Raw genomic sequence first — 27,860 nt, 5'->3', positions numbered from 1 at the left:
ACTCACCGCCCGCCCGCGCTCGCCCGCCGGCAGGAAGGGGCGGCCGCGCCTGCGCACTGCGCCCCGCCGCCCGCCGGCCCCGCCCCGCCGCCCGCCGGCCCCGCCCCGCCGCCCGCCGGCCCCGCCCCGCCGCCCGCCGGCCCCGCCCCGCCGCCCGCCGGCCCCGCCCCGCCCTTAGCCGCTGGCAGCCGGGCTGTGCGCAGGCCTTTAATGTCGCTCAGAGCCCGTCCATCAGCGCCAGCAGGTCCTCGCCCTTCCCGGAGCTCGCCGGGCGCGGCTCCGCCACCTCCAGCTCCCCCAGGATGCGGGAGAGCTCCGCCCGCCGGCCCGGCTCCTGCGGGGAGAGACACCGCGCCTCAGCGTGCCGGCCTGCTAACGTGGGCCTTTACTGGGGGGGACTGGGACGGACTGGGACGTGCCCCGCCGCCTGCTAACGTGGGCCTTCACTGGGATGGACTGGGGGGGACTGGGACACGCCTGCCTGCCTGTGAGCCTCTTTAAAAAAGGGCTGCAGGCGTTAGGCTGTAACCGCAAGCAGGCAAATTATCCAGCAACAGTTCTCCATCCTATGCAGCTAAAACCTTGCTGTAATATTTGTCAGGTTTGAAGTTCTCTTACTAAATAGTCACCAAATCCACAGGCTTGGCAGAAAATACTGCTATTACTTATCTATGAGCTTAAATGAAATTGGAAAAAAAATGTATTTTTTAAGTTACAACAGTGGGTGAAACTCAGTTCTTAGCAAGGCAGGAATGATGAGAATCAAAGATCTGAAACACACTGTACATACCTGTGTGGCTTCGATGTTGATAACCTTGTAAGATAACTCCTCTGGTCTAGTCAATGCAGCGTGTCTTGATTAAAAACATGAAAAGAGTGCTTAATCTCATGAAGGCATAAAAGCAAATTATAAAAATCAGATTTCATGAGACTCCTGTAGGCATGAAGTTCAGACAATGTCCCTATTCCTACTAGGCAAATTAATGTCATGACCCCAGTTTGGAGACTTTTCCCTGTCTTGGATTTTTTTATGCTAAGTGTAGAACAGTGGGAATATCTCTGTAATTGAGATTAGAATTAGGTAAAAACATTCTGCAGAAATCACATAACAAAAAGTCTCATTACCCTTGTGCTCCCTCCCAGGAGGGGGGTACGTTGTTCAAGCCTGTCAGGCTCATCACCTCCAGCAGTTATAGTCTTATCTCTGAGATACGTAGATGTATTTGGGGGAGAGGAGCGCTAAAAGGGCTGAAGGGAAGTCTCTGTTCCACCGGACAGAAGGACAGAACTAAGCACAGATCATCACTTGCTGCTGACTGCCAGTGTCACTTGGAGGGAGCGCAAGGCCATGCATCACAGGAGGCACCAGTAAGGGAAATGGCTCTCCTTGCCGACAGCCGTACTAAAAAGGTCAAGCCAGGGACACTGCTCCTCTTTTGTTCCTGCAGGGACCATCTGGACCAGAATAAGAAAATGCTAGAAAACCTGCTATTCTGTCCCTGAAGCTGTTAAGGGCCAGCTTCAGTCTGCAGGGCTGCCCATGCGGTACCACATCACAAACCCCAGACCAAGAAGGACTTGAGCATACTCTTCCTCCTCGTCGGTTGTGAACAAATTCAGTCGGAATCCTGTCTCACCGCCACCAGGTTTCTTGATCTCCAGACCTCCCAGCAGCCTGGCCAAAAAGTTCAGTTCCTCTTTAGCAAGAGGGTTAGGGACTATAGTCTCCTGCAGAAAACAGCAATGGGTTCATTGGTCAGGTTACCACGGAGATGAGGACTCTGATAATTTTTGTGTTTTCTGATGTTACATAAATGTTCTTCAGAATGATATAAATACATTTCTGCATTGTTAATGGTACAGATTGTGCAGATAACTAGTAATTATCAGCTATATATTTAAAATGGTTGCTTGAATTTATAGACCCAGGACAAGATAATTTTCCAGCTAAATTGAACAGCTGAGAAATCCATAAAACCAGCTTTCTGTTTTCTGAGGAGATTAAAATAGGAAGCAAGTACACCATTGCATAAGCCTGCATGTAAGATTCTTCAGGAAAACATGCCCTTCCCCTAGCTCAAAAGGGACCGTGGAGGATTGGATGGGGCTTGGAAAGAACTAAACAGGTCCCCCCAAATCAGTGTAGACTAAAAGGATGGTTATTGTTTCCCGGAGAAAGGAGATGAACAAAGGGGAAGATAGTGCAACTGTATAGTCAATGATGTGGAGATGGCGGACGTGGGTGTTTCATTCAGTGTCCCCAGCTATTAAGAGCCAAGGAAAGCAGAATGTAAGATCTGGTGGCCATGGTGAAAATGCTCAAAGGAAACACTCCCACCACCTGTGACCGGCTGCAGGACTCACTGACACAGACTAGTTAACCAGTGACAGGTACAGAACAACACTGACCTTTGCACGGGATGCCAAGTTTTTGGATGATCCTGACATGTGCGTCTCTACTGGCCGACTAACACTGTACCTAGAGAGAAGAACACATGAGGAAGAGCAACCCGTTACTTGTATGTGATAGAGGAACTGGAGGGAGCAGCACAGGATCTAAATAAGATTTTATGATATTTTTCTGAAGACTGTAAATAACTGAAATGAGAAGTTACAGTTCACTTCAATGGAGTACATTTAATGCCTCAATACAAGTGACAAAGCTGTAAGAAAGAACACTGCTTTCTCTTATTCTGTGAATGGAAAAATTACATAAGACAAACATGGAGAGAAGAAAGGATTTCCTAAATGCAGTTAAAATTAAATTACATTTCACAGAATATGCAGTACCAGATGAGAACACTCTTTACTGAGCTCTACTGTAGACATAAATCAAACTTTTGCTCTTTTCCACAGCTCTTTATACACATCTATCCACATGCGTTCTGTTTCAGGACATCACTTTGTAAAGAAGTCAAGCTGATAATAACAAAACAGGCAAAAATAAATACACAAGGCTGAAGACATGCTTCCGAACAAATCCATAACCATCAAGATTTACTTCATGTTTCTACGTAGGACAAAAATGACTTACATATTTGTTCCAAGTTTGAGGACTCTGTCTCCATAAAGATCAAAAGATCCTTCTCTTTGTGGAGTAACATAATTTCCATCAGTAGTGAACTCCGTTCTTTTAACTTCATCTCCACTGCGATTAAACATCCTTAAAAACAAGTCATTATTGAAACATATTTAGTAGTTTTATTACTGATTTTCAGTACTTCCTCTGCTTACTGTACAAGCGAAACGGGAATAAAACCCTATTTTGTACGTTGGTAAATGGATAAATGACTAATAGCTAATTTACTGGAATACAGAATGCCAGAAACAGCTTAGTATTTCATTGCTGGGTGACTTAGTCCCAAATCCTGCCCTTTAAATAGAACTTACTGGCAGTTCAGCTATCCATGCAACATGAATGACAGTCTAAGCTCGATTCCTATTAGACCTCTGGGACTGACTGTTCCACCGTGAGCAGCCATACATGCAAGGCACTGCAAACAGTATAAGCAGCGGTTCAGAATTCACCTGATGAGTCCTGGAACTTCTGTACCCCAAGGAACAGGGCCTGATATTGGCAGCACAAAGCGACCGTTTGAGTTTTGCACTTTATCCTTCAGAAAGATAGAGACCTGCAAAAGAATATTCCACCTTCTAGAAAATCAATTACATATCTTCTGATCTGAATTCTTTGAAGCCTGACCTGGCAGCCTTCCTGCCTAGACTGGGATTGGTTTCCTAAAGATTTTGATGTATATATAGAGACTATGATACAGGCAAAAGCCAGTAATGTAGAACTGTGGTCCAGAGGATGGGCACACTGATGTAACATTAAAAAAAAGTGTACTGTTTATGCACTTGATTATGATCAATTTATTTAGAGAGTATCAAGCCCCATGACTTCAAGCTCAGGTTCTCAGTTTCATATCAAGTTGCTACTAAAAGGAAAAACGTAAATCCGTACTAGTAGATACTCCTTTTTTGATAACATTTTAGGATTGGGTATTATCATAGTAAATGTGATCAATTGGTAAAATTTTGAAGATTGAAATTGCAAGCACATCAAGATGACTAAAAAGCATAAGTAACAAACCCAAATTTACAGTGCAGTTATGACGATACCTTCGTATTCTAGCCACAAACTCCCTTCTGTTCTTACTGACTAGTTATATTGGGCTCTTACCCTTATGTGCATGTCCTGAAAAAAAATGAGGAGTGTTTGCCTGATAAGCTGAAATTCACCAGCAGGGAGACAGCTGTACGTCTGGAAAAGAAAAAACATCACGTAAGGCTCTGCAAGCATACCATGTCCAACTCCGGTAAAGGTGGAAACAAGTATATCAGAATACTGCTAGCCAAAAATGGTACGTGTGTGGCAGGGGAAGCAGAAATGATATAAGGGGGGCTGCTGGTCATTATCAGTAATTATTATCCTTGACTAAGAGTCTGATTTAATTTCTGCTCAAGTCAGTGGAGACACTGATCAGGCTGAATAAGCAATGCATTGATTTAAACTGGGCCAGTAGAAAAATAACACTTGACTCGTAGACATCTCCGTCTCCAAAAGCCCTTTGGAAACATTTAATGACTTCCCAGAACTTTTAACATTTTATGAAACCAGGTCCCTTCCACTGGGACGCTCATATTCTTTGTTCAAAGAATTACAGCAGTTACATGAGCAAAAGTTGCTAACCGGGAGGCCAATGTGTTTCCCTCGGGTTAAAAAGAGGGGAAGGTTAGTTGGATGGTTCTCCGAGGTTGTGAACATATCAACCTGCACACTTGATATGGCACTTACTGATGGAGTATTTACTCCCTAAAATTAGCTTGAAAGAGGAAAAAACCAAACAAACAACAGCATGTCCCATCATTTTTCTAAGGATTCTTACTTCAATCAGCTGTCGGAAAGTTTCGTCCACCTGGTTCAGAATGCCAGGAGAATCGCGTACAAAATCCTTGATCGCATCCAGGTGATTGAATGTGACCAGCAGAATGTCTTTGGGCCGAGGGCAGAGCAGCACTTGGTATTTGAAAGCCATAGTCATAAGGTCATACAGCTGCAAAGTAACACAGGGAAATTTTGGTTCTGTCACAACAGAGAGCGTGACACTGCTTAGGTAACTTCACATTGATGTAGAAAGGGATTTAGACACTTAGGCTGGCACCTGCCTGTGGTAAGAAGGACCATTTTAGCTTTGTTTCCTGAGAAAATAAGACCTCTGCAATCACATTGTCAGCCCTCCTGCTGGTATGTCCAACTGCCTTTAAAACTATTGCCAATTTCAACACCGCTGACACCCGGGTGGAGGTCTCACAGGTAATCTAGTTCCTACAATTTTTTTTCAAAACTGCCTGCTGAATATACTGTTTGCAGGCAAAAATTCTAACACCTGCAACTGCAAAACAGCGAGTGTCAATATAGAAATATATGTATTTATACACACCCACATATGTATATATTTTTAATATAAGTTAAAAAATCCGATAAAGAATGCTTACTGAACCTCTTAAATCAAACATTTACATATTAAAGCAGAAATACTTAGTTCTAAAGTATCTGATACTACCATGGACTTCCCCAAAGCTTCCTTGGCTGAGAACCATATTTACAAAGAAAGCAAGTGGAAAGAGGGCTGTTACAAAATACTTCAAAATTACAGTGACGTAAAGACATGTACTAATTATCGCAATCAGAAACTTGTGAATGGTGGCACGGAAGTGCAGCACAGGGCACTGGGCAGGTGGTCGTTCTTACCTTGTCCATGCTTGCCTGGTTCAGTCTCATGATTGAAGCATGAGCTAGCCGGTCATACACTGTTCGCAGAGCTTTCTTGGAATAAAGTTCCTGTGGTTTAAACAGCTCTTCCATGAATTTTTTATTGAACATGGTTGTGATGATGTCATTCATAACTGCAAAGACAAAGAGTCTCTGTTTTTTGCTTCAGAAACAGCACATTCATCTGATTCATTCCACACTGAGAACGTGGACACTGACAGCTGCGAGGATTGACATGAATGCTTACCTGTGAAAACCAGCTACATAGCCACAAAAGAAAAAAGGAGGAGGAACATCACTTCTTAATGTCAACATTTTTCTCAATCCCACATTGGTCTAAGCAAGCAACACGACTCCTGCTGACTGTCCCCAGGGGCAGAAATGCTACTTGAGCTGTAGACAACAAGTCCTGTCTTCCAGTGGGAATAAGACTGGGTTTGTTGCCTTGTTTTTACAGCTATGGGTAGCACTTTTCACTTTTTAAATAATTTTGCTTATAGGCTACTCTGGCATGTCTTATCTGTGAAAGCTACAGTTCTGCTTCCCAAGAAGACACTTTTGCATCGCTCTAGATTTTTGCAAACTATAGCTAGCTGACTGCCTGTTCTCTCTTTAGCCTTTGACTCTATTAGTCTATTTTTCCTTCTAAACAGAAGCTCCTGAATGATTCAAGGCCACTTGAAGTATTTGTGTTGAACGGATTAACACTTGCCAAGTATTTAAGGAAGCATTTATAACACTGGGATCTATGTCAGGCCATCCAGGGCTCTTATACAGCAACATCTGTGGATACTAGAGCAGTTCAAAAGCACAGAACTCTAAACTTCCTTACACATGCCTCATTTTTTTATGTGTAAATTTAGACATGGAATTGTTATGCAACTTACTCAAGAGTATGTAGAGATCAGGAGTGCTCAGTATAAGGGCTATGCTCTGGTTATCCAGCTTTTAATGCAAAGAAGACAGAAAACATTTTGCGGTGATTCAAGGAGATGCAGTATCTTAGCTTTTGTGCTGGATCTGATACTTTTATCATATACCTGATACATTCTACAGAGTTATCATAATTAGGCATTTATTTCTCTATCAAAACATGTTAAATAAAAATTTCAATTCCTAGATTACTATGCAAGCATGAATTCTCCTAAGCAGATGACTGTTACTGAGGCTTATAATGCCAGCTGATTCTTACGGATTAGAAAAATCTCAGAGAAAGTAATTAAAAAAAAAAAGGGAACAAACACATAGTGGTAGCGATCAGCTATTTGAAGTACTGCTATAATTATTCACTGCTGGGTTAGACACCGGCTCTTCACAGCTGTGGTACTGAAGCTACACAAACAGCCAAAAGAAAGTTAACTGTCCGAGTCACTTCATCTTTTCTTAGATGATTAACCCTCCGGGGAACATCGCTAGGCATGCTGCAGGCACTGAGAACCTGGACACGGATAGCTGTTTTTCTGAGGGCAAGTGCCTTCTGATGCGATTCTCTCTCCCTGCTTAAACATGATGTTTACAGGTTTTCTCCTACACAGGTGTGCATCACTGGTGACACACACATTTCAGCAACCATTGCACTGTACCCAACGGAGCTTGCTAGTTTTAAGCACCCAAACAATACAGACAGGTCTCAGCTCAGCTCCTGAGCAGCATGGTTTACAAATACACCTAATTACAAATGGGAAAAAAAATCCCTCCTCTTCCTCCCTTCTTTTCAAATAAACTGTCATAGAACAATCCCTACGTGCAGTCTGAGGCAAAAATCCTCACTTTTTTCAGTGGAGAAAATCAAATATATTTGTATTATTATGTCTTAGTATATATTTCATTTTGCAAGTAATCAATTATGACAGGAACTTTTGCCCTATACTGCTATCAAGAAAAATATTTTTAAGTTGCTTGTGTATGTTGTCTGCACAAAGGCTTTTCCTCCGTCTTTGGAGAGTCACTAATAACCAAAACTGCCAGGAGACAGACAACATCCCAGTACGCTGACTGTGGCTGGTAGATATTCACAACGGAATCGGAAGATCTGCGCTAACCGCACACCCAGCCTTACATAAATTATCTTCTGAAATTAAAACCTCCTGTATAGGCTATAAAAAGAACTGAGAAAGACATTAAAAAATCAATGGTAAAGGGCAAATCTCACACGGTACGTTTGATAATAAGACAGCAAAGAGATCTTAGAGCACAGGTAGTCCCTAGGGAGATATTTACACCATTCTAACAATGGAAAATAACAAAGAAAGGCACATTAGCTCAGGGAAAATGGCACGCCAAGCAACATTGTATAAAAGCAATTTAGCAGAGAGGGGTTTCATCAACTGGGATGGGGAGAGGGAAACCAAGTATAGACAATGCGATGAACAGAAGAGAAGCTGAGGATTTACAGTGGTTTTCACCTACACGTGCCATGTCACTGGTGACAGACACATTCCAATGTTTAGTGCACTGTCACGTAACATGGCTCGGATGCATGACATGAGACTGGAGTCTTTACGCCTGGATTATGCTTGTGCTTCTCGGAGGACGTTCAAGGCAGCAAAAGGAACGTTACAAGTTCAAAACAGTCACACATTCTACTTGCAATAGGTTTATTGTTCGTAACAAGGTCAAAGGCAGGCGAAGCCGCCTCGTCATGGCTTCATCAGCAATAGACTCGATTGGCTACTCTACGTAACTCTTCAGAGATCGCCCCAAGAGCAGTGTTTGAAGGCAAATTTTTTTCTCTCACAAGAGGAGCCAATTGGTCAACATGGGTCTGCATCTGTGCCACTACCATCTAAATATGATGAAGCGGGCTTTCATACAACTAGTCATCATTTTGGATGTGATAAAAGAGGAATATGGAATCTTTTAGACTTCTGAGATATTAAAAGCTGCAAAAATGTATTCTTGGAAACAGCACATAATGGTAGCAAAAAAAAAAAAAAAAAAAGCCAGGGCAAACTCCAGGATATCAATATTTACCTTCAGTAAATATTCAAAACCTACACATGATGCGTATTTTGAAAAACAAGAATCATAACCCTGATCTCTCTTAAAAGAGGGCTGCTGAGAAAGACACTGGAAGTTCTACTCGCGGTCACCTAGCAAAAAACCTGAGATAGTTTAAAAGATTTATTTCCTCATCCAGCTCCTTACCACACCCCTTTGCTGGAGGCTACCATTTCAAGGCAGAGTCCAGAAGGAAACGCGCACACACCTCAGCTGCTCCACTGCAAAACCTGATGGCTCAGCGCAAACCCACCTTCAGGGATAATTTCAGTGAAGATGAGCTTGGCTGAAGTGTGGGCACCTGCTCCTTTGTGATCACTCTGCTGCAAGGGTGGTGACCACGAGCGGAGATGGATAAGCAGCTAGGATGGAAATGCCTTAAATCTTTCCTGGAGTTCACCTGACAAAACCCTAAGTCATGAAATAGAAAAAACCTTAGAAAAATGCAGCATACATAATATTCCTGCATTTAAGCAGAAAACCAACCTTCGCAACGCTCACACAATTATACGCTTGCATTAATACGATGCTAGAAAAATACAAATATAATTCTGGCTAGAAAGACCGCTATGATAAAATTTTTTTATTTATTTATAGTTTTGGTTAAATTAGCAACTTATTTTTGAAGCCATATGATTTTGAGTTATTGTCTATTGTTTCTAAGATCTGTAGTTAAAGTGCATTTTAATGAACAGGTGAGTAGTAGTATTCATCTTTGACACTATGACTAGAAGGCTGCAGGAACAGCATTTGGTGTGTTCACATACGATGAGCCTCATGTGTGCATGTAGTGGTGTTTGTCTACTGCATGCAGCTAGAAGATTACAGTACCTCGTTTCCTGTCCACATCTGTCCATTCATCTACACGAAGCATATAAAACAAAAACATCAGTTCAAGAAGTAAGAACAATAGTTTCAAGGAGAATAAAAGAAATAAACTAAAAAAAAAAATAATCTAACTAACGGACTTTGGTATTTCTCATCAGCTTTCAGCGCTTAGCAAGAACGAACTCTTCTGTTACTTGACATCTTTCACTTCAGCGAGCACACAAAAGATGAAACCTCACCCTGCCCTTGGAAAAAATCTCGTTGCTTCAATGGAGATAAAATTTTACCCTTGACTGAATCTTAGCATGTTTTGCATTTAGCTTTGAAAGTTTTCAGCTGTTTTTTGCACTTACAAGTGAATAATAATTTGAGTGAACACTTTTAAGCATTAAGAAATACCTCAGTGTGAACAAAACCACATCTCAGTAAAATTAACGCCTGATTTTTTGGAAGATAAAATACGTGTGCAGATAAACTAATACAGCTCTAATTCTCCTGCTGAGATATTCCAACAAGTATGGGTCATTTAGTTTAAGCTCTAAACTTAGACCTATATAAACAGTAGAAAACTTCTGTCAGATCATTCTCTGAAGACACACATGAATAATTAAAAATCGCACCGCTGTAGTGAAACCTTTGTTGCTGTTCAGCACTTCCTCCTATTGGATAGGCAGGAGAAGGAAAAAACGTAACCACCTCTTCAATACTGAGTTAACATTGATTTGGTTTTTTATTACAAAATACTAAAGCTTCCTGAAGTGCATTCCCCATCCCATGACAGGAAGCTGCAAGAACTTTTAAAAACAAAGCTATTTTAATTGAGAAGCGTTAAACAAAGAGGCGCTCAGCTGTAAGCTGGAATTTTGGTGCACGCACATGCATGCACAGGGCTCTACTTTTACAGTAACTTCGACAAAATGCTAGACTGACAGATTTTTATAAAACCCAGACAAGGGTTTCAGGAGCCACGTTTAGGTTATTTGAAGTTTTTCTTAATTGCACATTCTGCTTCTGCATAGGCTTTACAAAATTATTCCTGGAAACTACTTCTGATTGCAAAGCAATCTGGCCTTCCTGAAACAGCTCAGGACCTGGATTGAGACACTCAGATCCTGAGTTATTTTGATTCCAAAAGTGGTTTTCTGAAGCAAGTACAGAAACCCTGAAATGTATTTAAATTTCTACCTTAGCTGTATGCATTTCACAAATTAGCTTCAATAATACCTTCAGGCAGTTATTACAATGGAAACTTTGTGAGAGCTGATTAACTCAACAGGCTTTACTTCAAATTTCAGACAAGAAAAACCACACACGACCCATTACCGCGATAGTGCAGTTAAACCGTGCAGAGGAAACTACTTGCCCAAGACTCCTTTCCACGACAGAGGCTGGGATGCTCTGTTACCTTCCAAGCACCCTTCCAGCAGCTGCACAGCAGCTATATTCGTATTTCGTCCTGTATTACATACAGGGAACCAGCACCACGGAGCGAGCGGGCGCTGCCGCTGTGTCACGGAGCGGCCCATCTCTGCCGGGGGAGGGCGGGAGGAGAGCCCTGCCCGGGGCATGTGCCCCGGCACCGGCAGCTGTGGCAGCGCCGCTCCTCCCGTCCCTCGGGGCCACCCCGACATGGCCAGCGACTTCCCGGCGCTGGACCGGGCTCTCCGCACCCTCTCCGGCGCTGCCCCGGCCACGGCCCCGCACTCAGCCCGGCGGGGTGCCCCGGCCGCGGGCCGCAGGGATAGGCCCCGCACGGCACGGACAGGCCGCGGGAGCCCCGACGACCGGAGCGACCCCCCGGCCCCCGGCGCAGGAACGACTCCGGGAGGGGCCCCGGCCGCCCGCCGCTCACCTTTGCGGGCCTTCTCCCCGGGGATGCTCTGGGCGCGGAGGCGCTGGTCCAGGATGTAGAGCATCTCCCCGCCCAGGTTGAGGAACAGCAGCGGCAGCGTCCGGGCCGACATGGCGACCGCCGACCCCGCCGCCGCCGCCGTTGCCGGGCAGCCAAGGGGCCAATCGGGAGGCGCCGTCTTGGCCGGCCGGGGCACGTGCCGCGCGTGCACCGGCCCAGCGCGCGTGCGCACGCCCGCGGGGCGCAGAGGCCTGCAGGCCCCTGGCAGGAGTGCGGGCGCCCGCGGGTCCTCAGCAGCACCCTGGGGGAAATGCCGACATACCGGTTTCATCAGTTCTGCTGCATGAGAGAAGGGGAAGCATTCGTTAGGAAATGATTAAAACAAGGTGATTTTGGTGCAGTCAGAAAGAGCTGGGTGCTCCCTGGAGCCTCACAGCGAGGAGGCGGCGGGGGAAGTTCTGTTGAAGGCCCAGGGACGTCGGCCAACAGGCACCGCTGTAATCACAGCGGTAATCCTCCTTTAGTTTAGTCACCGTCAATCACCTTTTCGGTGTAACACAACAGAATCGCCCCGTGCGAGAATGACAGAGGGATGATTGCCAGAGAACAATATAAATGCGTAAGTCCGCTGGGAAATTACAGACTTGATGATTAACACGATTTCTACAGCTGCAGAGCTCGGAATCAACCTGCGTTTTCCTGCGAGAAGGAACGGCGCTTTGAGCTACTGTCAGGGCTGCTTTGCTTCCAAATAAGCAGCGTTTCACCTCATTCTCTCTCCTCATTTGTCATCCCACGGCCCAAATCCCTGCCGAATGCTGCCGAGCAGCTGGGTCAATGCTATTTGACAGCGCAATCCCACGGACGCGCTGGGTAATGACAGGAGACGGACGTGCTCCGAGATGTTCTGGCTTAAAGACAGCTCTGCCTGCCCAGCCCCGAGGCAGTGGCGAAGGCCCCCCAGGTACTCCTCTCATACAGATCAAACTGCTCACAACACAGTCCGGCGCACCAGCCTTAAATTAAACTTCTAAAACGCTTAAACCACTCACTGCACTTTTCCAGGTGCTCACCATGGCGCAGACCACGCATGCACATAACCGAAGAGGCAACACGTCTTTAGGTAATTATTTATTGTTAAAGAGACTGGCTGTGTCAGCCTCAACGTGCCGCTACACAGGTGTCCCCTGGCATTGCGCCTCTTTCTCCTTTGCAGCTCTCACTCTTGCTTGCCACTCTCTTCTCTGCTTTAGCCTCTCTGGTGCTTTCAGCTTCCGCACCTCCTGAAAAACCTGTGGGAGGAGGATAAAGAGGTGAGAGAAAGGGAGAGACAAAGCTGCCTACCGCTGAGCAGAGCTGCTCCACCACTCCTTGCAGCACGGCTCCCAGTTCCTGCAGCAGAGGCCAGGAGGCACACCGTGCAGCAAGATCAACTCCTTCCCGTGCACTTCCGCTGGGACTCCAGCCAGCCCTGCTTTCAGGGTACCATTCAGAGGTAATCCGTTACAACTACCCAGTCTTTTGGTTGTAATTTCTTTGGACTGAAATTTAGTATTTACAGACTGAAGGCATGTCCAGCTTTTTGATTCTGCGCAGTTACACCAAGGTATATTGCACACAGCTGTTACACCAATGTATTTAGAGCAAATGAGAGTAGACAGCGGGTGTACCCACATTTCTGTTCCAAAGCTGCCATCAAATTTAATTGTCTTGCATGTTAGTTCCCATACCAGGCTCTGAAAAAAAAGCTGGTTTGAATTATACATTTCTGAGCAAACTGGTAGCACAACCTGAAGCTCTCGAGCACAGCACACTCATCACTGCCCACTGCATACCTGTCTTTTGTGGAGCTCTTCGCTGAGCTTATGCATTTCTCGACAGACATTATCATTGTCTCCTCAAATTCAAAGCATGGATTAAAAGGACTTGCCTATCAGTCCTTTTCTGTCTTAATTGTGCCCGTCTATAAATTGATTTTTTTCTACTCCAGCTATGTGGCTCCCTCTCCATATGGCTCCATACCTTCAGACAGAAAGCCTTCTTCGCAACCCAGCGCTTGGTGATCCTTCTGGAGTAGGGCGGGGGTAGGGTGTACTGGATATTCAGCTGCTTGCAGGTGTTTTCAAAGGTGTCATAGCGGACACGGCGAAGATACGCAAGTAATTTCTTCCGGCGGTCTATATCCATCAGCATGTGACGACGGTTACTTTTATCCTGGAAGGGACTTAACGGTCACTAGACTGCAGACAGATTATACCTCCATTCCAATAAATTACTTAGAATAGTCCAGATTATGGCTGAAAGGAAACAATCAGGTTAAGGACAGTATCTTGGAACAATTTTTCTTGGCAGATACTGCAAGCACATCAGGTCACTACAAGGAGATCTGAGAAGACTTAATTTACTTTTCACTGAAATTGCTTTTGTCATTTTGTGTCTGCACCTTCCTCCCCCAGCCCTGAAGACTGTTTCCAACTTGTGCGCAGTTTCAGGTGGTGGCAAAAGCTGCAACGGACTGGAGGCAAAGCCTGTAGGGAAGGTCTACTGGCTAAAAAACGCTGCTTCCCCTGAAATGTACTCTTCCAGAAATAACACAGAAGCATTTACCTTTGTTTTTCCAGAAATTAAACATTAAAATAAAATGGAACTTGGCTCTGTCTGACCGTTTGGGTTGTTCTTTGGAAGAGAACATGCATAGCTTGAGCCATGCCATTCAGGACAATCCCCCAAGGGAGAAATTTCCCTATCCTATACAAGCAATGTGTGTAAAAAGCAGGCTTCATCCAAGTAATTTCAAAAGGTCTCTTCTGCTGAAACAGCTGGTACAACTTCTGGTTTCTTATAAAAACTGAATTCTATTCTGTTTTACGCTTCAAGCTTTTATGATTAACAAATAATCATGCACTTTTTTTCAAATGCAGTTGATTAATCCATTTCCCACCTTTTGCACTGCATAAAGAGTCTTTAATATATCTTGTTCATAAGCTCGTAGTTGTGATGTTTTGAATTTGGGCTTGGAACCCAGGTAGCTTTAGGTAGGGAAGTGGTCATTATGACATTAACACAGTCCTGTCTGCTAAACATTTTCACAGGCAGAACAAAGACAGAACACAACTGCTGAAGTGACAACATTAATTACATTGAAAACTAATCAGTAAAGCCTTATCTGCAGCGAGGATAAATTTAGCTCAACTCCGTTCAAACGTATCTGCTCAGCCATTTGCACCAATCCAGTAAGAAAAAAGAACACACTCCACATTTCAGGCAGTGAGAATGTAGCTGTGACTGAGCCAGCAGTTTCCCAGACTGGCGCCAGGGAACAGTTATAACTATTTTACAAACCTTCTTAGGAAAGCCGTAATCCCCAGAATTAAAACCCTTTTGTTCTAAGCTGAGAAAACAACCTGAACAGCTGCTGTCTCAGACGCGTGGGCTCAGATTACTGATAGTTACCTTGGGATGCCTCTGAAGATGTTCCTCGTAAGTACGTATCTTGGCAGTCAACATAGCAACTATAAAGAACAGACATAAGAAGCCGTGTGAGAGCAGCAGCTTTCCAGGGTGAGACAGTATCATTTGCATTCCCTTCAAATTGCCAGTTGAGGACTGCTGTTCTTATGTGTACCACCGCACCACAGCAAATATTAGTGCACAGCCCTCTGAATAAATGCAAAACAAACCACAAAACATAACCTACATAAACCAGAGTCAGAACTATTACTATTATGAAGCTGCTTAATTAGAGGTTAAAATTTTAACAACAGATCATATGAATTTATCTCTAAAATGCCTCTTGCACTCACTTAATTACTGGTGACTTCACATTCATTTCACTTCACTTGGTTTAAGCTTTGGAGCAACAGACACAAATTAAGAGGTTCCTTCTACGGGCAGCAGCCAGCTCTTTGTGATTTCAGGCTTTGGAGAAAGGTGCTGGTGGCATCCTGAGAAACTGAAGGCCTTTATTAATGATAAAGGAGCGCGTCTTGGTCTATGGCAGTGTGGCCTTCATCCCTGCACTGTCCCTATCCTGTCCTTCAGCCAGAGCTCTCTGATGCAGAGGGAAATGTGGGTGCTGTGGCTAAATCTAGTAGTTCATTTTGGTAATGAATGCAGTGCAATGCTTCATGTCATATAAGCACTTCAAGCAGAATAATGCACATGCTGGCTTTGGAGTGTGGATACGGAGTAGGAATTTGGAAAGCACCCTAGCAGACATCTGCCAGTACATGCACGCACTGCCTCTGCAACATCCCAAACCCTGAACAGGTCCTCCTGGGCATACTGCAGGCTACCTGCCTCTCGGGTGCTCTTCTGAAGGAGACTCTCCTAACTGATGCAAGAAACTTGAAGTGCTGGGGTGGGAATAGCTGAATAAAAGCAGAGCTGTATCATCTGCCAACAATATCTTTCTATTTTTTTAACTTACCTTGCACCTCAAAGGAGCCATTGTCATTGGGAGACCTCCTGACCTTCTCCACCAGCTGCTGTGTCTTTATTTTCATCTTCTCCTTCTGTGGATAACAGAAAAGAGCTTGTCACTTTCTCAGGCACACTAAAGGTCTGAGACACCCCAGCTCTCTTCCCAAATGCCCAGATAGAGGCTTTGTAATTAATAGCTTTACTCAGTGTCCATCACAAAATGTGTAAAAAGTGCTTCAAAAAAGGACCTGCTGCTTGCAGGACAGTGCTCAGAGTACAGCGACGAGGCAGCACAAAAAGATCTCAGCAGAACACAGAATCACCATTGCTCAAACCAAGAGTCCAGGCACACCCTCCTTCCCCAGATCACAGAAGGGTGTTGAAGAGGCCCTGCTGCTCTCATGAATGGAAGAGTGAAGTGAAGCTGATCTCACATGGCAGTAGCCTTTACTTTTCGCATCTTTTTAAGCTTAAGTGGTAAGCAGCAAGAAAGGGTAAGATCGTTGTGCTACCTTACGATTTGATTACTTTGTTTTCTGGGCATACAAGTAAAAAAGTAAAAGTAATTTGAAGAACATCTGTTGTCCAGTGTACTCTTTTCTAGAACACAGGCCAACCATCAGCAGTAATATAACACAGCTCATCTCCCCTGTGATTGCCTATTATTTTCTTCTCTCATTTTAGTATGCAATTATTATCATAAAGAAGACTGCATGATAAATTTTAAGAGCATACAAGACTTAGCACTCTCATGTATTTAATAGCCCCAGATTTGCAGTCACTGAGCAACACTTAAAAGTAAAGTGAAGGGCATTTAACAATATAGAAAGTCTTACACACATGGGCTCACTAAATCTTCCAGTTTTTTTTATGCAAGTAGAATGAAACTAACCTGGCTTGCCATTTCCAGTGACAACAGCCTTTTCACTACATCGTCAACACTGCAAGGAGATGGCAGATTAGTTTATAAGCTAGAAACAAAGTATATTTAACAACAGATAGGAGGTTAGGTTTTCAGTGCATAGTCACTTTCCTCAACTTTAATTTACTCCACAAATTTACAGCAACTCTCCCTCCCTCCCAAACCTGTCAGCCATAAACTGTTTCTTGCATTCCTAAGAAAAATCATGGCTGAGATTACAGAAGCATCGAGTAGTTTTGCTGCCATGGGAAGCACAGTTATTTCAAACGATGATGAAGTCTTACCAATTCCAAAAACATTATGTGCAAACTGGGTGCTGAAGATTAACCCCCAAGTAAGTGCGCAAGGACAAAATAATTAATTTTAAGACCGGCTCCTTCAAAGACGTGTGAAAGTCTCAGTTACGCCACTGGGGGCTCTCCACGCACCACACATGAGCAGTTCTGGAATCAAAGCATAGAAGTGCTAAACTCCAGGTCCAAATTTCAGAAGCAGCCATTCATTTTGAGCTGTTTAACTACACGCTCTCTAGTGCCTGAGCTCAAGACAGGCATGGATTATTTCTAAGAAGATTATTTCAAGATTACTTCTTTTTTCTATGGACTACAAAGCCCACAGAAGATGTGGGCAACCAGCACTTAAACTTACATTAAGTAAACAAAAACCTCACGTAACCCTAGTCAACTTGACTTTCAAAATGACTTTGCAATTTTTGTGCTAAATTGCATACCAGTGACCGTAGAGCATTAATTAATTACTGAACAGGTGACAGCTTCCATGTATTGTGGTTGTGTGTGTGTAAGATACAAATCTCTGAAAAGAACAGTCATTCCCTTTCCCTGTATCATACCTATTTATTATTGGGACATTGGCATAATCTTTCTTCAGCATTGTGGGAGGAAGATCATCCAAATGGCTGGGGATGTCTACAGAGAGAAGATTAACATTTGAGGAAGAGCAGTACAAAGTCAGAGCTCTGAACACGCTTGCAAACTACATCAGAGGAAACAAATTGCAAAGAAAATAGACTGTATGCTCCAAATAAGAAGGAAGAATGTAAGAAATCAAGCAGAGATGGCAGGAATTCAATGAATAAAACTGGGTCCAGTCTCTTGTCTTCAGCAGTCTGTATTTACAACATGGTGTATAGTCCCCCGAGATCAGTGATCTCTTGCTAATGACCATTGCTAATTTCCCACACATTCATGAGCTGCTGAATTTTCTGAGTAACTTTTGAGCTTGCAAGGAATTATTTCTAGAAGCGCAGAACCACAAAAAGGTTTATAAAGGGACCTTATGAAGTTTCTAGTCCAATCTCCCCTTTAAAGTGCGACTGTCATTATTTCTTTGTCTAGCAAAGCCTTGAAAACCTCTGAGCATGGATATTGCACAGCCCCTCTGTGAAGCGCGTTCCCACGCTGCACTGCCTTCCCAGTGAATCCTTTTCCCTTTTGTGTCCAGCTGGAACATCTCTGAGCTGCTATTTGGGACCACTGCCCTTCATTGTATTGTTTGGCACTACCAAGAAGAGCCTGGCTCCCTCACCCTTGTAATTACCCATCAAGAAGCTGCAGGACTGCAGAATCCTGCAAGAGGGATTACATTTCCTCCCTTTTCTCATGACGAGCTCTGTGTCTTTAAAGTGAAAACCACAAATTTCTCCAAATACCCTCTCTTCCTGCGGCATTAGGGTACAACTCTGATAACGTCACCAGTAAAACATTTTGCCACGTGGTCCCATTAATACTGACATACCTTTCCTCTTTCTTCTCACAGGTCTGGCGTAACATCTGGCTGTCTGAATAAAGGGACTGCAAGCTTGATGGAAGAAAACAAATATTTATCAGATTTGTGTGTACTTTTTTAGCTATGTACACATTAAATACTGCTCAGTCTGTACTAGAAAACTGGTCAGAGTACTTAGACTCCAAGGTGATCAGTGGCCAGCCAGGCCTTTTGTCCCAAAGGAGGTGGAACAGTTCAGTCTGGTTCTCACACAGGTGCTAAAACAAATGGGCGAAGCTGTGCCGCTTCAGGGTGATCTGAACCCAAATGATGAGAAGAACAGAGCAGCAGCAAGAGATTACAGACACTAAGCAGAGAGTGCAAGGGCTCCCTGGCTGAACTGTGTTCATTTAGACGGTTTAAACTGATTAATTAACACAAGCAATTTCATGCGTGAGTTAGACGGGCTGCTCTGGACTACCCCAGTGGCAAAGCGCAGAGGCAGCGAGACCTAGAGACAAGCTTTGATGAGCACACCTTGGTATAGACGAGAATATTCATCAGCAGCCTGAATGGAGCTGTTCTTTGACCTTTCAAGAACAAATTCTTCCAACTGCTCTTTCAAGGCCCCTGCCACTGGAATTGATACCTCCTTCAGATTATTCACCAGTGCCTCAAACATGTTTTCAAGTACAGACTTTGCCAGCCCACATACCTGCTGGCAAATGGAACTGGCTGAGAAGCACGCGAGCTCAGCTCTGATCTGTAAGGCACCAGAGCTGCGTGCGGGCTGCCGGCACACGCCGTGAGCACAGGGCTCTGCACGCCCTGCCATGCTTACGGTGCGGTAACAGCACGTGCAGAAACCACGCCAGGGCTCCAGCCCGCACCTTGGCCCAGCTCCACAGCAGCTTCGCCCCAGAGTTCTCCGGCCTCGGAGCCGCCTGAGCTGCTCCGGCGGGTCCCCGCCGTGCGCAGGGCAGGGTCAGCGGGCAGCCCCCAGCCCTGCCGTGCCTGCCCAGCCCTCGGCCCGGCTCTCTGCCCGCGGCACGCTGGAGGCTGGCCGGCCCTCGCCCCTGCCCGCTGCCCCAGCACGGGCGGGGGGGGGCTCACCCCCGCCCTCCCCCGGTGCCTTGAGGGCCTCCGCGGGGTCCTACCCGCGCCCCGCCTCCCCAGCAGCACCCCACGTCCCCCCAGGGTCACCCACCCCTCTCAGTGCCGCCTCAGGCTCCTTCCCCCCCGCCCCAGGCCACCCCCGGCCCCGAGGCCGCCCCTTCTCCCCCGTCCTCGGCTCCGACCCCCGCCCGGCCTCCTCTTCCTTCGCCGGGCCCCGCTTCCCCCTCCACCCTCCCTCCCAGCGAACCCTCTAGTGCGGCCCGAGCTCCCCGCGCGCCTCACCGGCCTCGCCGCCGCCGCGGCGGGCGCTCCCCAGGACGGCGGCCCCGCCGCGGGCCGGCCCCGCCAGGCAGCGGCCCAGCACCGTCCGCAGCGCCAGCATCGTCCGCCGCTCACGGCCCAGCCGCCGCGGGCGCCGCCATCTTGCCCAGGCGCGGCGGCCGAGCGCCGACCCAGGGCGAAGGGGCCGAGCACCGAGCGCGTCGATGGGCGGGGCGCGGGTCGGTCGCCGCCTGCCGCCACCCCGAGCCCCGGCCGCGGCGGAGGGTCCGCGCCCCGCCGGCCGCTCCGGGCTCGTCCCGCCGCAGAGGCGTCCGGGGCCGTTGTCAGCGCGTCCCCGTTTATTGCGGGAGGGGAGAGGAGGGGCGGGAGGGGAAGCACACAGCACCGGCGGGGGGAGCTGGGCCCCAGGCCTAGGCCCGGCCCGGGCCGCCCGCAGGACCCGGCGGAGGCCCGGGCCCGGCTCCGTTGGCGCTGCCCGGGCCTCCGGCGCTAAAACGTCCGGCAGTCGTGGAGCTCCTCGGCCCCGCTGACGCGGAGGCCCTGCAGCAGGGGGAAGGTGGCGGGCGGCTCCTCGGGGCAGCCGCCGTCCCCCGGGCAGCCCTGAGGGGCGGCCCCGTGGAACCACAGGTTCTCGTAGGACTTGGGGCTGGGGCTGGGGTCGAGGAGCAGGGGCTGCGTCGAGCTGGAGCGCAGGTAGAGGCGCGGCGGGGCGTGCTGCTGGCCCTTGTACCCGTCGCCCACCACCCGCGCGTACTGGACGGCCTCCCCGCTCCCGCCGGGGCCCTGGCGCGGCTCCGCGGCCGCCCAGCCACGGCCCGGCGTCCCCGGTCCCTCCTGCCGCACGTAGGGCTGGGGCAGGCCCGGGAAGGTGCCGGTGGTCGCGGGGGCGGGCTCCTTGCCCCAGGCGGACGGCTGCTTCCCCGCCGCCCCTTCGAGGACGGTGACGGTAGAAATGGTCGCCAGGCCGGGCTCCCTCCCGCCGGGGGCCTGCAGAGGCTCCTGGAGGAACAGACTGCAGTCACGGCCTGTTCGCAGGGTGCGGCCCCTCCTCGGCCCCTCTCCGGGCACCGCGCGAGGGAAGCTCCCAGCACCCCTGTTCCCCATCCCAGCGTGGCCTCGCGCCCTGGGTGCCGTGCCCTCCGCACCCAACGGAGCACAGAGCATGGCCGGAGCCCCAGGGCTGCTCACACGAGCGGCGCCCGGGTGGGGAGCGAGGGACCAGGGGGGAGCAGCTGTCCAGGTCTCACCTGCTGCAGCTCTGCCGGCACCCACTTGCCCAGGCTGCTGTTGGCGGGGTCGGGGACGCTGGGCCAGAACTGCTGCTTCACCCTGGCAGCCACAGGATGCAGGGACTCAGCGAGGGGGCCCGAAACCGGTGGCCATGGGGTTGGCCTTGCTCCCGCCGAGCTCACAGCGGGACGCCGCCACTCCCCGCATCCACCCTGTCCCTCCAGCAGCCGAGCTGTAGCCAGGGCCACCGTGGCCACTGGGGACAGGGCACTGCGGCCACAGGGCAGCCCAGCGTGGTGCAGGGCCAGTCCAACCCATGGCGGCTCTTGGTACTCACCGCCCGTTCTTCTGGAAGCAGATGAGCAAAAGTATGAGCAGGACAAAGATCAGCCCCAGGGTCAGGAAGAGGAACTGGATTTCAGTGTCGTCTGGAAAGCGGGCAGGGGAGAGGGTCACAGGGGGAACCGCGGTGGGGCACCTCCGGCCGTGCTGTACCGCGAGGCCGGGGCAGGACTTGGGGTCTGGCGGGTCCCCTCCTGTCCCTACGCCACCCTGGGTGGCTGCACCGCCTCACCTAGCACCATGGTCACCAGGGTCAGGCTCGTGCCGTTGGTGCCGCCGGCAGCCGTGGATGCCATGATGTGCACTTTATACAGGGTCGATGGCTTCAGCTTCCGGATGACAAAGGAGCTGAGAGAGGGATTCACGGCGGCACCTGGGGAAACGCAGGGGCTGTTGGTGCAGCAGGGGCTGCTGTGTCAGTGCCCCTCACCTGCACGGCCCCTTGGGTCTCTGCTTGCGGGGGCTTCCGTACGGGACCCGCGCACACACCCCGACCCTCTCTGATGAGGGCAGAGTCTGCTGACGTCCCCACCCAACACATCGAGGCGGGATGGAGGGCAGGGCCAGCGGTGACACAGGCAGGACTCACTGGACACTTCTGCAGTGCTGTTGGCCCAGAAGATGGTGTAGCTGGTGATAAAGCCGTTCTGCATCTCAACCGGCACTGGGTCCCAGCACAGCTCGGCGTCAGACTTGCTGATGCCTCTCAGGTGGAGCTTTGGGGCATAGGAGGGTGCTGAAACAGAGCAGGACAAGCCACCAGGCGCTGTGCAGAACCACTGCCTCGGGGTGGGGGACCGATGGGGGGCATGCACTCAGTGGTGAGTCCCACTCCCGAGGTGTGGGTGTCAGGCCCTGCCCCACACTGTGCCCCTGTGGGGCTCGGTCCAGCTGAGAGCGCATTCAGAGATGAGCCAAGATCCAGTCCAGTGGGCTGAGCTCTTCTGCACAGCCCCTGAGTTAGGGGTACATGGGGGGAAGGCTGGCTCTCCTTTTTGAAAGGCAAAGGCTTGGTGGTGTGGGTGAGGCCCCTGGGCCCTGAGGGCAGCTACTGGGAGCACACGTACCCTTCTCCTTGGAGTAGGCTGCGGTGTGGATGGGCACCCCTAGGGCATCCTTGTAAAGGGGGTACACTGAGATGTTGTACCGCTGGAAAGGCTCGATGCCATCTGCAATGGAGAGCAGAGTGGGGGCCGGGCGTTTGGGGCTCTGGCTGCCAAGAGCCCCTGGCTGCCCTATGTCTGCTCCACGGTGCCAGCCCGCCTGCCCTGGGCCGTGCCCAGAGCAAGGAGGGAGGGTGTGGAGTGGGCTCAGAGCAGGGCTTGGTCCTGGGGAAGCCAGGCTGTGAGCCCTGGACGTGGGTGCAGGAGGGGTGCCAGCCCCCCAGTACATCACCTGCTCCCGCACAGCTGACCAGGAGGGCAGGGACCCCCCAGCAGCCCCCGGCTTACCCCGGATGAGGGCTGTGGTGGCAGTCCCGTCACGCTCCATCTGCCAGCAGGCGCTGCAGTGGCCGGGCTCCGAGGTCACCCGCTGCCACTCCAGGACGTAGGCGGCCGCTGGGGCCGGCGGTGCCTCCCAGTGCACCCAGAGGCTGCGCTCGCCCCCGGGCACAGCCCGGAGCCCGGCCAGGGGCTGACCTGCATGGGGACAACCAGCTGGGATGATGGGAGAGGGGAGCATCCCTGATGCATCGGCCCCCTGTGCCCCCCAGCCCCTGCCCAGGCACCTGCCCTGCTCCTTGCCCGGGCTGTGCACCCCACGGGCAGCCTGCTCGGGAGCCTCCCGGTTGCACGCCTAGGGAGGTGTCTCCCCCATGGCCGGGCAAGGGAGCGGCACCCAGTTTAAGAGCTCATGGAGCTGTCGGGAGGGGGCAGAGCCCCAGGGGGGGCGCGTGGAGGTTTCGGACTGCGGGATGTTTGCATTGCCCTCACCTTTCCTCTCCAGGAGGACAACCTCGGTCGCTGCCGACTCGCCGGCGGCGTTGTAAGCTGAGAGATAGACCCTCCTGGTCCCCGCCGGCACAGAGAAGTTGCACTGGGTGTGGGTGGTGTTGCAGACGGTCGGGGGGTCCCTGCCCCTCCTCCTGGGGCTCAGAGTGACGCGGTACCCCAGCACTTGCCCGTTCGCCTCCCGCCGTTGTGGGGCCTGGGCACAGGCAGGGTATGTGGGGATGCTCAGTCCCCAGGGTGGTGCCACGGCAGCCCCTGCACCCCCACCGTCCGCCCGTGCTCACCTTCCAGCGCAGCTGCACCTCCAGCTGCCCACCCACCCCGGCCGGCTGAGCGCTCCACCACACGTCCAGCTTCCCCGTGGGGGCTGCAACAGGAGAAGGGCGGGTGGACAGCTGAGAGGGGTGAGCGTGGCCATGCCACCGCGGCTGTGCCGCCTGGCCGGGCAGAGGAGACCCCCTGGGTGACACCGCACCCACCTTTCTCATGGGTGGTGTAGTTCCTGCCCGGGCTCCACTCGCTCCAGTAGCCCCGTGCCGAGCTCCGCCGGCACCGCATCTGGAATTGGTACTGCGTGCCAAAGAGGAAGCCACAGCGCTGCGTGGTGCTGGCCTGGCCGATGATGCCGGTGACCTGGTGGCAGCCGGAGCAAGGGCTGTGCTGGCTTCTGCCTCGAGCAGGGGGTGCAGCCAGCGCAGGGTCCAGCCCTGGTGTGGGTGCTGCGCAGGGCGTGCCGGGGGCACCTTGCCGTTCCCCTCCCACGCAGGCACCCTGCTGCTCCCAGTGCGGGAAACCTGGCAGAGCTCGGGGCAGAGGGGAGGGTCCCGGCTCCTGCTCGCTCACCCTCCCCAGTCCCATTGCCCCAGCACCACTCACCAGAGCCCAGGCGGGGTCCTCGGGCGCCCGGTAGCGCAGCTCGCACCACAGCTCCATGTGCGCGTTGCTGCGGGCCACCTCCCAGGCCAGGGTGACGCAGTCGGTCTGGAAGGGGATGGACTGGATGCTCTGCAGGGCCGGGGGGTCCAGCTTGGCTGGAGGAAGAGCCGGGGAGAGAGCTGGAGAGGTGCCGCGGCGGGCGGTGCATGGGGCCACGGCCTCGCACGGGGCTGTTCTTAATGCCGTGAGCCGCAGCTGGGGTGCTGGCCTGCCTGGGCCCCGGGGCGAGGATGGGGAGAAACCGCTCTGAAACATTTAGGAGAACGGCTCATGGCAGGGAATGGGAGCTGGTGCATGCCTCTGCCTGGGACATGGGGCGATGCTCAGCAGCACAGTGCTGGCACTGCTCTACAGCCTGGGCTCCAGGTGGGGTTAACGCCCGTGCAGGAAAAACGGATCCCGTGGGAGCTGGGGTCTGGTATATGGCCAGGAAAGCCACACGTTTGGGTCTGCCAGGGGGTGAGAGCCCAGCACGGCCATGGGAGGGCTCAGCTGCTTTGTGGGCAGCCCTTCCCTGGGTGCAGAGCAGGGACAGCGAGTCTCACTGTCTGAAAAGGTTCCTTTTATAAATAGTTTATAGGAGCTGGATGTATTATTAATAGACCTCCTGAATAAATGGGTAATCAATTGCTGGAGAGAGTTGTAGAGTGCAGCAGGTCAACTGACGGCTCATAACCCACTGGCACACGCTGCTGTCTGTAATGCAGCTTTCGCACCTATTCATCCCGGCAAGCCATTTATCACGGGAACGTGCCCATAAAATATGACCTAAAAGCCCGACGTGCTTTAGTGGCACTCTAATACCCCTCTCTCACCAATGATGAGCTTCCCCGGCCCCTGACCTCTGCACGATGCAGGCGGCTCCAGCCGTCACTCACCGACGTCCATGGGGTCAATGCAGAGATGCTCCGACTCAGCTGTGCCCAGCGCGTTGGAGGCAGACACCCAGATCTCCATTTGCCGGTAGAGCTGGAGCAGCTGGCGTGGCACTGTGCAGTGGCTGCGGCCGCCTTGCGGGGTGCAGCCCGTCACCGCCTGGGCTCTGCTCCTGCAGCAGTGAGAAGAGTGGGCTTGGGGGGACCCTCCAGCAGAGGATGAGGCTTGCCATGTGGTTTGGTGGGGGGGTGAGGGCGAGGAGAGGTGGCCGGGGGCCAGACACTGGGCACCGTGTCACCCCCTGAGGCTTACCTGGCACACATCAGCGCGACGCTGGTGGGGAGGTGGCTGTCGGCTCCCTGCTCCCACTGGCACGTCAGCCCGTAGTCGGTGAGGTTCAGGACGCAGCTGAGGTTGAAGGGCTTTGCAGGCGGGTCTGGGAGAGAGCGGCCGGGGAAGAGCCTGAGCAAAGTGCCCATCCTGGCTGGTGGGGAGGAGCCGCAGCCCTCTCCGTGCGCGGCTGCGCAGAGCCCTGCTGCCATGCCACCACTCCCCAGACCTCCTCCGCTCTGCAGCCTGCCCACCGGGCACCAGTGCGCCAGGACGTGGCTTGGCACAGCCCCAAAACAGCCTCCATCAGCCATCGGCCCTGGCTGCTGCTCCTACCCCAGCAGCTTTGCCCGGCTCGCCCAGGGCGGACACATGTCTTGGGGAGGAGACGTGCAAACCCCGGTGCCAGGTTGTACCTGTCAAGCGCAAATGTGCACACGTGGGTGACACATGGCAGCAGCAGACTTACAGCCCGCGCTGATCTCGGCCATGCCGACGCGCTGCTTGGTCCCATTCCACTCCACCCAGCACCACAGCTTGGCCTGCGTGTGGTTGAACTGGGGCAGGGTGAGGTTGGACACCTCCGTGCCGCCTGGGCCCCGGCGCTGGCTCCCAGCCATGGGCTCATTGTCCAGCATCCAGGTGATCCGGACCTTCCCTTGCTCCAAGCCGCGGCAGAGCTCACTCTGGATGGTGCAGGATGCTGTGACGGCCGAGCCCAGCGGCACAATGGGTGAGCCCACGGCCACCACAGCACAGCCCAGGGTCCCTGTGGGCAGGAAAAATGTGTCACATCCACGGCACAGCTGTGACGAAGCCATCTCAGCTCCTCGGCACCCAGGCAGGACAGAAGGACGAGCGCCTCTTCCCTTAGACGGGCCCCCCAGCTGCTGGAGAGGAAGAGCCAGGCGTTGGGCAAGCCTGCTGGCACGTGCCGGGCCCCATCCTGCCAGTGCCCGCCGAGCCGCTGGCACTCCTGCCCGCCTGCAGCAGCCCCTGCGCGCCGTGGCCCCGACCAGTCTGGCTGGTTGGGATGGGCGCTGGGTGCATGGGGGCAGCATGGGGCATGCAGCTGCGGGATGGGTCGGGCCCCACTCACCGCCCGGGTGGAGGAGCAGGAGCAGGGAGAGCCGCAGCAGGAAGGGTGTCCCAGCACCGAGCCTGGCCATGGTCTCCTCCGTGGCTTTGGCATCACCTGGAATGGAGAGAGCAGCTTGTCCTGGCGCATCGGGAAGGGGCTGGGGACAAGGCGGGCTGGAGTAGCCGTGTTGCCATCGTCACCAACGCTTCCTGGAGCAAAATGTCCTTTTGCCGTCAGAGACAGCCTCCCCCCGCAGCCCTTCTGCAGCGCTGACACCTCCGCCCCCGGGCTCGGCAGCCTGCGCTGCCGCAGGCGCTGGCGCGGAAAAGTGCAGCAGTGAGGTGCCCTGGCAGGGGCCCCTCCGGCAGAGCCTGCCACTGGCTCTTGGCCCCGCGCACCCCGATCCTGGGGTGCAATGCCCCATGCCTGGCTGCGGGCACGGGCTGATTTTATCTCGGGTACCTTCAGCCTCTGCGGAGCAGAGATTTGCAGTTTCAGGGAGGGTTAGCGCTGGGGCTTGGGGCGGCAGAGGGCTGAGAAGCTGAAAGAGGGAAACGAATGAATGATGGCAGTGCAGCGGGGCTGGCCAGAGCTTCGGGGCCTTGGGGTCCTGCCTTCGCCCCCTCCCCTGTGCTGCCCCCTCCAGCTGCACCCCCTGCCTGCCATGGGGAATGGCCCCGGGAGCAGCGGCTGCCTCTGCCCTGCCCAGCCGCGGGCTCACCCTCTGCCCTGGGTCGGTCCCAGCCGCATCCTCGGCGGTGCCAGGCACTTGCCCCTGGAGGGGCTGCCCACGCTGCACCCGCCTCTGGGTGCCCGTAGCTGCCATCTCCCCAGAGCCAACGTCCAGAGGCAGATGAGGGACTCGAGTGTGGGAAATGGGGGAGCAGCCACCCCCGAGCACCCAGCACATGCGGCTGTCCCAGGCAGGGGACAGGGCAGAGCAGTTCGCGCAGCCACAGGCAAGGTGCTCAAACGGACCCAAGCACCCTGTGCCCCATCCTACCTTGCCTCCATCCCTACCTCGCCGCCATCCCTACCTCACCTCCGTGCCTGGTGCGTCTGGCCGCTGCTCACCGACCGCTCTGAGCACCGGCCTCCGGCTCCCAGCGGCTCGCTGTGCTCAGCCCATTTGCTAACATGCTGCTTTCACCGTTAGTTCCTCAAAACCAGTGCCGTTAATTGCTGTGACT

At 51.7% G+C, this 27,860-nt stretch overlaps 3 protein-coding genes across 4 annotated transcripts; all 3 read right to left on the bottom strand.

The window, feature by feature from the left end:
• Nucleotides 1-211: 211 nt before the first annotated feature.
• Nucleotides 212-13,970, bottom strand: OSCP1 (organic solute carrier partner 1). Of its 2 annotated transcripts, none has more exons than XM_059830782.1 (11): nucleotides 13,957-13,970; nucleotides 11,457-11,578; nucleotides 5,756-5,910; nucleotides 4,890-5,057; nucleotides 4,184-4,264; nucleotides 3,529-3,632; nucleotides 3,035-3,163; nucleotides 2,410-2,479; nucleotides 1,589-1,728; nucleotides 791-854; nucleotides 212-334 (listed from the first exon to the last, which is right to left on the bottom strand). In XM_059830782.1, the coding sequence occupies exons 2-11, from the start codon at nucleotides 11,566-11,568 to the stop codon at nucleotides 218-220; spliced, it is 1,140 nt and encodes a 379-aa protein (XP_059686765.1). In that variant the 5' UTR covers nucleotides 11,569-11,578; nucleotides 13,957-13,970; the 3' UTR covers nucleotides 212-217. The 2 variants fall into 2 exon arrangements, with proteins under 2 accessions (XP_059686765.1, XP_059686764.1); XM_059830781.1 differs by lacking the exon at nucleotides 13,957-13,970 and adding an exon at nucleotides 9,608-9,637 and having other exon boundaries at nucleotides 11,457-11,568.
• On the bottom strand, nucleotides 12,579-19,959 carry MRPS15 (mitochondrial ribosomal protein S15). Its single transcript, XM_059830783.1, has 8 exons — nucleotides 19,924-19,959; nucleotides 18,556-18,618; nucleotides 17,651-17,726; nucleotides 16,771-16,819; nucleotides 15,886-15,970; nucleotides 14,910-14,968; nucleotides 13,479-13,670; nucleotides 12,579-12,748 (listed from the first exon to the last, which is right to left on the bottom strand). The coding sequence occupies exons 3-8, from the start codon at nucleotides 17,689-17,691 to the stop codon at nucleotides 12,629-12,631; spliced, it is 546 nt and encodes a 181-aa protein (XP_059686766.1). The 5' UTR covers nucleotides 17,692-17,726; nucleotides 18,556-18,618; nucleotides 19,924-19,959; the 3' UTR covers nucleotides 12,579-12,628.
• Nucleotides 19,960-20,412: 453 nt separating this feature from the next.
• On the bottom strand, nucleotides 20,413-26,758 carry CSF3R (colony stimulating factor 3 receptor). The gene is made up of 15 exons (XM_059830642.1): nucleotides 26,689-26,758; nucleotides 26,059-26,358; nucleotides 25,572-25,695; nucleotides 25,262-25,431; nucleotides 24,324-24,478; nucleotides 23,927-24,080; nucleotides 23,732-23,814; nucleotides 23,430-23,643; nucleotides 22,947-23,135; nucleotides 22,563-22,664; nucleotides 22,085-22,231; nucleotides 21,728-21,868; nucleotides 21,491-21,581; nucleotides 21,171-21,252; nucleotides 20,413-20,922 (listed from the first exon to the last, which is right to left on the bottom strand). The coding sequence occupies exons 1-15, from the start codon at nucleotides 26,756-26,758 to the stop codon at nucleotides 20,413-20,415; spliced, it is 2,532 nt and encodes an 843-aa protein (XP_059686625.1).
• Nucleotides 26,759-27,860: the final 1,102 nt, after the last annotated feature.

Source organism: Gavia stellata, chromosome 29 (assembly GCF_030936135.1).
Source record: "Gavia stellata isolate bGavSte3 chromosome 29, bGavSte3.hap2, whole genome shotgun sequence".
NCBI lineage: Eukaryota > Metazoa > Chordata > Aves > Gaviiformes > Gaviidae > Gavia > Gavia stellata.
The sequence above is the reverse complement of the archived record's forward strand: the minus strand, read 5'-3'. Positions and strand labels throughout refer to the sequence as shown.